General features: G+C 49.3%; 2 protein-coding genes across 2 annotated transcripts in view; one reads left to right on the forward strand and one right to left on the reverse strand.

Annotated features, from left to right (window-relative positions):
• Positions 1-575, forward strand: part of LOC119428595 (rho GTPase-activating protein 8) — a 5,693-nt gene extending 5,118 nt beyond the window's left edge. The window contains exon 12 of the mRNA XM_037696279.1: positions 351-575. Within this exon, the coding sequence (XP_037552207.1) occupies positions 351-548 (198 nt within the window). The 3' untranslated portion in view covers positions 549-575. The remainder of the gene's footprint in view (positions 1-350) is intronic.
• Positions 576-3,995: 3,420 nt separating this feature from the next.
• phf21b (PHD finger protein 21B) overlaps positions 3,996-9,666 on the reverse strand; it is a 97,266-nt gene continuing 91,595 nt past the window's right edge. Inside the window, exons 6-16 of the mRNA XM_037695934.1 lie at positions 9,030-9,122; positions 7,874-8,152; positions 7,606-7,734; positions 7,474-7,525; positions 7,323-7,399; positions 7,184-7,238; positions 6,461-6,483; positions 6,223-6,381; positions 6,087-6,153; positions 5,396-5,499; positions 3,996-4,670 (exon numbers count right to left, since the gene is read on the reverse strand). Of these exons, the coding sequence (XP_037551862.1) occupies positions 4,461-4,670; positions 5,396-5,499; positions 6,087-6,153; positions 6,223-6,381; positions 6,461-6,483; positions 7,184-7,238; positions 7,323-7,399; positions 7,474-7,525; positions 7,606-7,734; positions 7,874-8,152; positions 9,030-9,122 (1,248 nt within the window). The 3' untranslated portion in view covers positions 3,996-4,460. The remainder of the gene's footprint in view (positions 4,671-5,395; positions 5,500-6,086; positions 6,154-6,222; positions 6,382-6,460; positions 6,484-7,183; positions 7,239-7,322; positions 7,400-7,473; positions 7,526-7,605; positions 7,735-7,873; positions 8,153-9,029; positions 9,123-9,666) is intronic.

Here is a 9,666-nt window from a genome sequence, read left to right on the forward strand (position 1 = left end):
AAAGCATCGTGAACGGGACGCGTGCCTCTAACCCGGCGTGTTGCCTTCAGGTGTCTCGGGAAAGCATCGTGAAAGGGACGCGTGCCTCTAACCCGACGTGTTGCCTTCAGGTGTCTCGGGAAAGCATCGTGAACGGGACGCGTGCCTCTAACCCGACGTGTTGCCTTCAGGTGTCTCGGGAAAGCATCGTGAACGGGACGCGTGCCTCTAACCCGGCGTGTTGCCTTCAGGTGTCTCGGGAAAGCATCGTGAACGGGACGCGTGCCTCTAACCCGGCGTGTTGCCTTCAGGTGTCTCAGGAAAGCATCGTGAACAGGATGTGTGCCTCTAACCCGGCGTGTTGCCTTCAGGTGTCTCAGGAAAGCATCGTGAACAGGATGTGTGCCTCTAACCTGGCGTGCGTCTTTGGGGTGAACCTGGTGTGGCCTCGCCGCGGCTCCCTCTCGCTCTCCGCTCTGACTCCCATCAACATCTTCGCTGAGATCCTCATCGAACACTTCGCTGCCGTATTCAGCTCCCGCTGCGCACCTGCTCAGGTAACCCCCTGACCTCTGCAGGTGACCCCACATCACAAAGGTCAAAGGTCAAAGGGACAGTATTTCTGAACAGCTGACGTTCTTGTAATGTTTGTTGTTTTTCTTTAGCTGCCTCGAATTTATTTTAACTTTGTTCTTTTTAACGATTAAAACATTTTATTGTTTGTGAACGTTGCAAAACTTGTTTTTACTTTACTAGAATCTATTTAAAGTATTTAAAGAGTCAAAAATTTAGGTTTATATAAAAATGACAGGTTTTATTTTAGCTTTTAGTTTCACTGAACGACTCGATGCCATATATAAACATTAAAACCTGTTTGCGTGAAGAATGTACAAATTATTCTTTAAAATTCAGATTTATGTTTTCATGATCAAAGATCAATAAATGTAACAAAATGTAAAACATCCTTTGGTTCAGGAGCAAATCAATGATCAAACTCCACTCGTTTCGTTTCTTGATTTTTGTTTATTAATGATTCCGTTGTTTTGTAAGAACTCGGTACAAAAAGTGGAACTACTCTTTAATCCACCGCCCATTGATCATCGATCGAATGCATCAGAAAGAAGAAAAAACTACGTTGGCATATTTAAGACAAACACTTTCCTATAAACAACTACCCACTTCCTGTTTTCAACCACAGACAGGAAGTTCTTCGTCCGCACGCCGCCGCCTCCTGACCGACAGTTCGAGTCCGAACGTTTGTCCTCGGTAAAGAATATAAAATGTTTGTTCGTGTCGTGTAGTAAAATAGATCTGTTCAGGCGCTGCACAGTTTCTCCCGGAGGTTTGTTCTCGGACGACGAAGGGGACTTTCTCTTTGATCTCCAAAAAAAAACAAGTGACGGAGCGCTGATATGGGGGGAGGGATATGCAGCACATGGCACACTTCCTGTCACCAAAATAAAAGCCCTCAGGTCTGATGATGGTTTTACTCTTCGTCGTGGAGACGCTCGGCCGAGACGTGAAAAGATAAACGCACCGGACGAATGTTCGGGTTTGGCAACAGAAAGAACCAAATGTGGAGCTGGTCTGAGCACCTTCTCTCTTTCAGAATGTTCCTCGGGTTCTACGATATGAAGGAGGTTCTGAACGGGTCCAACGGTTCTGGACAGCAGAACAAAAGCAGCAGAGACGGAATGAACCGTCTAAAATCCATCAATCAAAATATTTAATTATGGCCCTTTGGGCTTTCCGTACTTTCACAGCTGATTTGGACACAATTCTTGCTTTGCATTAATGTGGACAGCTTTAGATGATGTCATCATTCTGCGACGTGAATGAGAGGATTAGTTTGTGAGGCTGTGCGACGTTTGAGTCAAGAACACAAAGTTTGAACTCCTCGTGTCTCCGACATTCGCTCTTCACAGGAAACATTTTGTGTTTGAATCTTTGTCCCGTTAAACGGAGCCGCATTGGTTACACCCCGGAGAACGCTCCGCACCAACAGCTGATCTGACTCGTTTGCTTTAGTCTGAAGGAACTCAACATGAGCTTCAGTAGCAAGTGGAAGAACCATACACAGCCACGGCAGCCTGGCTCCTCCTCAGTCTCACTGCTGCGGTTGTGTTGGTTTTCTAACGAACAGAACCCGAGGCCGGTCCCTGAGCCGTTCAGTGGAGGGTTGAGGGCAGGACTCTGGTCCCTGATAGACCCGCCTCTGTGGGGGCGGGTGCTGTCATGATGGAGGACGGGGTTCTCACAGGTGCCTGACTGTAAACACTCGGGGTACCAGAACCCCAGAACAAGTCGGTCCAGAATGAGCTGTTCGACTTTTACAGAGAAGTTCTGGGTCCAAACCACAAAGGAGGCTCCGCCTCCATCGAAGGCTCCGCCTCCATCGGGCTCTTCCAAGAACTCCATGATTGTTTCTTTAGCTTTTCTCTCAGGAGAGGTGACGCGGTCACTCGTTCATTTCACATGGATTTAGTTTTTATTGGAGTTCGGGTGCAGATTGTTTAAAACCTTTGTGCTTTAACGAGACGACCCGCCTGAGGCCCGGCTCGGTGCGTCAGAGGACAAGGTGCTCAGACGGCAGCAGGTGTTTGTTCGCCCGACTCCTCAGAACCCGGTGAGCTGGATATGATTCAGAACTTGTGATAAAAAGGCTTCTCGTTTTGTTTGTGCATCGACACGGAGCCGACCGCTCGGTGAGTTCACGCCCAGAAGTGGGAACTCTCTGGACGGGCAGGAAGACTCACGACTGTTGTTGCAGCTCGGCAGAGACGTCCCACTTCTGTTTTGATCAAAACAAACAACAACAACAACAAAAACACACAACAAACCCTGAAACAATGTGAGGCAGTGTTCATCTGACGCTCAAATTACACAAAATATAAAAGCAAAGGCAGAAACTGAAACACGGTCCCAGTATCAAAACAAAAACGTTTTTGGCATATTTTCCATACTGGTGAAAGTGGGAGGGGCTTAATGGACGCACCACCGGTCCCTGTTCACAAAAAAACAAGGAAGTTTACATTTTTACTCTTGAAGACGCAGAAACTAAATAAGTCTGAAACTTGCGGATCCTAAAAGTTTATTTTTGTACGTTTTATCGAGCTGGTCTGCAGAGTTCTGGAACGTTCCAGCAGGAGATCCAGATTCATGGTCGATTAGGTTCTAGGTCCGGTTCAGCCATCTTTGAAAACAGTCCGGACATGAAAAGACGATCAGTGAAACTACGGTAAATTTAGGTTCTCAATCGACACCCGGGCTTAAAGTACCGGATCTCTGGAGCCGCTTTGCCATCGATGAGCCCTCCTCAGGTGCGGTGGTTTGATTCCCCACTTTGTGGGCGGGGTTGTAACGGGTCACTGTGTTCGAGCCACTCCTCTCGTTGTGGTTCTTAATCAGACTTGTTTTTTTAATCTGATCCCAGCGCTGCCTAAAAGTCAGGGTGTAGCCGTCTGTCAACAGGAAGTGGAGGTTCTGGTGTAGTTCTGCTGGGCGGGTCGTCCATTGACGGAGCTCTGCTGTTACATCAGAACCGGGCCCTGAAACCAGTCCAGTTGGAACCACGAACAAGGTGGTCCCATAAACCAGGCTGAGTGGGTTGGTACTGACAGTGGGCGGGCCTTAACGGTGTGGGGCGGAGCCCACAGTCCGGCATTAAAACCCTCCAGTTTGTTTGTTTTGTCCGACGGATCATTTGTTTTTAAATAATTTCTTTAAAGGAGAAATTATTTAATCATTTCTTTGTCTATCCTTCGATCGTATTGATTAGTTTTCCTGCTGATCTTTGATCAGCAGTAACATGAAATAATAATTAACCTCACAGGTCGTAGTATTTGGACGTTAAAACCTTTAAAGGAATGCTGGAGTTTATTTCCCTGCCAGTCAAAGGGGAGGGGCTTTTCCTTCAAAAGAAGGTGGAGCTTCGCTCAGAAGTAGCTGCGCAGCGTTAGCTTTCAGCTAATAGTTGATATGTCAATGATTAAAGATGGCGGTGGCGTTCTGCGTCTCGTGGCAACGTAAACTTCCCGTTTCGAGCTGTGAACGGGGCGTGGCTTGTTTCAGAAGTGATTGAAACGATGACACGTATGTACAGTGACCCCCTCCAATACTCAAACTCACATTTATCAACAGGCATCAGCATGAAAATACTAAACTCTCCACTAGAAAGCTAATTTCTGTAGTTTCATCTTAAATACTTTGATTTTAACTCTATTAATACTGAAAAACGTAATTCTCTGGTTTTGTCTGAAGGCTCGTTTTCGTACAGAAGCTCGTTTGTTTGGCAGAAACTTTGTTCTCGGGTTGGAAACGGTCGCTCCTGTGACTTCCTGTTTCCACGGAAACGCTGGGCTCTATCGTGGTCATAAATACATTAAGGCGAAGAATAAATAGAAAATAACTCAAATAAAAAATCTCGTAAGCACTGCAGGTGTTGGGTTTCAGAAACTCTTCAGATGTGACTCGGGAGGAACTCAGTTCTTGGCGTCGTCCTGGACGAGGTGCGCGGCCGGCGGCGAGGCGGCGCTGGTGGGTTTGATCCACGGCTCGGACAGCGTGGTCGTCATGGTGACCTGGATCAGCTGGTCCCGCTGGATGAGCCTGACGAGGCCTCTGAGGCGTTCCAGGGACGCCTGCGTGTCTCTCTGCTGGCCCAGGAGCCGCTCCCGCTGGTCCACGCAGACCTGCACACACACAGGAAGTCAGGGAGGCGTTCAGGCGCTGACGGAAATCTGACTTCTCGTTTCAGGAGGAAGACCGTGGCAATGAAGGTCTTGAGGTCTTCAAGGACCAATCAAGTACACACCGTACCGTGTACTTTTACTGTGGTCGCGTGCACACCGTACCGTGTACTTTTACTGTGTCCGCGCGCACACGTACCGTGTACTTTTACTGTGGTCGCGTGCACACCGTACCGTGTACTTTTACTGTGGCCGCGCGCACACCGTACCGTGTACTTTTACTGTGGTCGCATGCACACCGTACTGTGTACTTTTACTGTGGCCGCGCGCACACTGTACCGTGTACTTTTACTGTGGTCGCATGCACACCGTACCGTGTACTTTTACTGTGGTCGCATGCACACCGTACCGTGTACTTTTACTGTGGTCGCATGCACACCGTACCGTGTACTTTTACTGTGGCTGTGCGCACACCATACCGTGTACTTTTACTGTGATCATGCACACACACGTGCATGTGAACTATTATACAGAATATCCCTTTAAACTGAGTCTGTCCTCAGAGCTATCTGCAACAGGTAAGACATTCACAGTTAGACGAGTCCACTTCAGGAACAAAACTCAAATCTGATCAGAACCACAGGAGGAGAAAAGGTCCAGGAGTCACGAGGACCCTCCCTGGTTCTGTTTACTGACCCGTCCCTCTGACCTTTGACCCGGTGTGTTACCTTGAGCGTCGTGTTGAGCTTCTGGTCCTCCTCCTCCAGGTGAGAGCACTCGTTCTTCAGTTCTGTGTTCCGCCTCAGCAGCCGCCGCTTCTCTTCCTGCCTGACTGCTCACACACACACACACAGTCAGTAAATACACACACACAGTCAGTCAGTAAATACACACACACAGTCAGTAAATACACACACACACACACACAGTCAGTAAATACACAGACACAGTCAGTCAGTAAATACACAGACACAGTCAGTCAGTAAATACACACACACAGTCAGTAAATACACACACACACACAGTCAGTAAATACACAGACACAGTCAGTCAGTAAATACACACACACAGTCAGTAAATACACACACACACACAGTCAGTAAATACACAGACACAGTCAGTCAGTAAATACACACACACAGTCAGTAAATACACAGACACAGTCAGTAAATACACACACACAGTCAGTCAGTAAATACACACACAGTCAGTCAGTAAATACACAGACACAGTCAGTAAATACACAGACACAGTCAGTCAGTAAATACACACACACAGTCAGTCAGTAAATACACACACACAGTCAGTAAATACACAGACACAGTCAGTCAGTAAATACACACACACAGTCAGTAAATACACACACACACACACAGTCAGTAAATACACACACAGGTACACAACAGGAAGTGGCGTCACCTGTCTTGTGTGTAACGTAGGACTCGACGAAGTTCTGAGGCCACGACAGGTTCTCTTTGTTCAGAACCTGAAACACAAACAGCCGTCAGCTTCACGGTTCTGTCGGACCCACAGCGAGCTGAACCGGGACACACACCTTCTTCTGGCACTTGGAGCAGTACCAGGGCCCTCGGGGGGGGCTTCTGAGTGGCGGGTGGAGGCAGGCGGGGTGGACGGCGCGGGGGCAGTTGTGGCAGAGCTGCAGCTCTCCGTCCTCCTTACAGACGGCGCAGCGGTCCTCGTGCTCCAGCTCATCCTGAAACGACACGCAGAACCGTGATCCCCACGTCCCACACTCACACACAGGAAGTGACATCAGCAGCCAGGTGACCTACCTTCCAGCAGAAATCCTCAGAGTCTGACATGTGGACGAAGCAGAGCAGAGGTTAGTGCAGGTTAGTGCGAGGCGTTCAGGGAGCGTCGGGAAACGTCGCTATCTGAGACGCACTCGTTTGGCCCAGGGTTTCTGCGCGCTCTTAAATCTGTCAAAACTACAACTCCCATCATGCAGCAGTGCTGTCAGAAAGACTTTATTCAGATTGGATTTTAAATAAGAGGAACTCTTGATTAACGGAGTGAGACGTGCAGAAACTCTGAACGATGAAACTACAGCTGGTTAAATGTTATTAAAGCAGACCGGGCCGGTTCTGGTTCTGTGGGAGTCATTGAACGTCTGCCTGTGAACACAGCTCTTGGTTCTGACCCGCTATGAGAAATTAAAATTTATTTAAAAACTTTATTCATGTTGAAGTTTTGTTTTTAAACTTGCTGCTCAATGTTTTGATTGGTTGTTGGTCTTGATAAGCCCCGCCCCCTGATGGAAGGCTGTCCCAGTATAGTTCTGAAGGTTCTGGTCTCTAAAACTCTCATGAGACACCAGAGCCAGAACCTGCTCCACCTCCGGGCTGGACCAGAACAAAGACCCGATGATCAGAACCAGGAGGTTGAAAACCCAGTTTGAAGTGACCGACCCGCAGAGCTGAAACGGGTCAGAACATGCTGCTTCATAGAGCGAGGGGAGTTCTGGACCCGTCAGGGGAGACGCTGCAGGCGCTTACCTCGAGCCGACAGGAAGAGCGAGCTGTTCAGGTAATGTGACGGCAGGCGTTTCCTCTGCACACAGACAGGAAGTGACATCACAGACAGGAAGTGACAGCACAGCTGACCTTTAGGAACAAGAGTCGTCGGTGTGCTGACCTCGGGTTCGAACAGGCCGCTGTAGGCCGGGTTGGCTGTGCTTCTCCTCTTCCTCTCCTGCCTCTTCGTCTGGATCTCTGATCGTGACAGAACCAGTTTCAGTGTTTATGATTTTACTAATTCTGATTTTTCAACATGAACCTGAACTCACCCTCCAGCTGCTCGGCGGTGACGAGGCCGAGGGCCACCATGAAGGCCACTTTCTGGAAGGAAACCATGAAGAGGAGGCTGAGAAAGGGCTGCGAGAGGAGCAGAGAGCATGATGGGTAATTTGAGAGCTCACCTCGGGGTCCTCCTCCTTCTTGTGAGGAGCAGATTTCGGGGTAGGCGGGGCCTCCTGTGATGGGGGGTCAGCCTGGGCCCCGGGGGACCCGTCAGTACAGCTGGGGGCCTGCGGCTGGATGATTATCACCTGTTGAAGAACGTGTTGTGTGACGGTCAGGCTGACGCCTGCAGACACGACTCAGGGCAGAGTTTCTGTTTTTCACTCAACATTTGTAACAAATTATTAAAGTCAAGCGTCTCGTTTTGTTCACTTCCTGTTTTCGTACCTTAACCGCCTCTCCGACGGCGGACACCCCGTGCCCGGTGGCGGGGGAGGTGGCGATGATGGCGTACGCAACGCCGGGTCCTGCAGACGCGTGCTGGGCCAGCGCCCCCGACGGAGCGTCTTTCTGTCCATTGGGCTGGTGGTGGTTGACGGTGGGCAGGGCGGGGGGGCCCTGGACCCTGGAACTGAGGACGGCGGTGGCTCTCTGCAGGCTGAGGGGCTGCAGGTCCTGGCAGGGACGGTGGGGGAGGCTGTCGGGGATCTGGGTCTTTGGCCTGACCTGCAGGAGGATCAACAGAACGTTTGGTCCCGAAGCTGCTTTGAAAGTTAACGAGGAGCTTGAACAGGAAGTGGAGCTGCTAAAATCATGACCCTTCAAAATAAACTATCGGCCCGTTTTTCCTCACAGTGACTTAAAAACAATTAATGATCAATAACTGCAGATAAAATAATGTTTTATGATCATAAAACACTAAACTAGAGGTTGAGCTGGAGCGCGCTGCCACCTGCTGGACTCACCGGAGTCTGAGGGTCAGTGAACGCACCATGACGTAAACACAAAGTGTTTTGTTTCTGTTTGTAAAGCTGCTGTTGATGTCAGCAGACAACAACAACAACAACAACATGTCTCAGTTCTGAGTTCTCTTTTTTTTTTTTTACCAGAACAGAAGCTTCTGAGTAAAAACTTTTTCCTCCAGTTTCCTGCCAGAGACCAAAAATGCACGTTAGGCTGATATTTAACTAAATCGTCTCTGTGATGGACTGGAGACCTGTCCCGGTGTCCACAGCCCCTCCCACAGCGACCAGTGACCCAAAGAGGAAGAAGCGGGTCAAGATGCTGGTTCAGTTTTATGCCTCTCTGGACCGGGGGCCTGTTTATACCCAGGGGGTTCCAGAAAGCAGGTTAGTTAGTTAATCCTGAGTTTGTAGCTGACTCCGCCCACCTGAAACAGCATCAGGTCAGTTTGAGCCAATCAGGACAGGATTTGCTCTTTTTGAAAAGCTTTTCATCAAAGTCAGAAAAAAATAGTTTAGGGATGAACTCAAGAGTTTGTTGAGCCTCTTTCCTGGAAGTCTCCCCCCCCCCCCCCCATTAAAAATTCACCGGCGCCTTTCTGATGGGGGGTGGGACTAACCTAGACTCCAGGTGGTCTTACCTGAGGTAGCACAGTGGTTGCTGGTCCTGCCAGCCGGTGCAGAGAGCTGACCTGAGGCACCTTGATGGGACAAGCGTGGAGAGTTCCCAGCATCTGAAACACACCCGTTATTAACCAGTTATTAACCAGTTATAAACTGTTATATAAACAATTTAAACCAGATATAAACCCAGTTAGGCCCAGCAGGGACCAGGTAAAGTGAGTCCAAGCAGAATGGATCTGAAACTAGTTTCTAAACCAGTTTCTGGGTCAGAGTCTGGACCCTGAACTGGTTCAAGCCCGAGTCTGTGCTGCAGCTCAGAATCAGAACCCAGATTAGAACAGGAGGTGAAAGTTTCCACCTCTCTTTGGCTTTTGTTGTTTCTGCTGCAAAGCGGCTCAGCGAGGACGGGGGGGGAGGAGGCTGGTTGCCATGGAAACTGCAGGGATGAAGATTCTTGCAGTAGAAGGCCTTTCATGTTGGTAATTGCTGCCTCTTCTCTTCAGCCCCAACTCCTTCTCTTCAGGGGTCTCCGTCCTCCGGTCGGTGATTTCTGCTTTTTAATTTCTGGGTTTGGTTTTAAGGAGACGAGCTCCGCAGCAGATGGACCGTCTCACACACCTGCTGCCGTGGCTGAAGGTGCGTGTCTCACACACC

The sequence above is a fragment of the Nematolebias whitei genome, chromosome 22 (assembly GCF_014905685.2).
Source record: "Nematolebias whitei isolate Nwh7 chromosome 22, NemWhi1, whole genome shotgun sequence".
Classification (NCBI taxonomy): domain Eukaryota; kingdom Metazoa; phylum Chordata; class Actinopteri; order Cyprinodontiformes; family Rivulidae; genus Nematolebias; species Nematolebias whitei.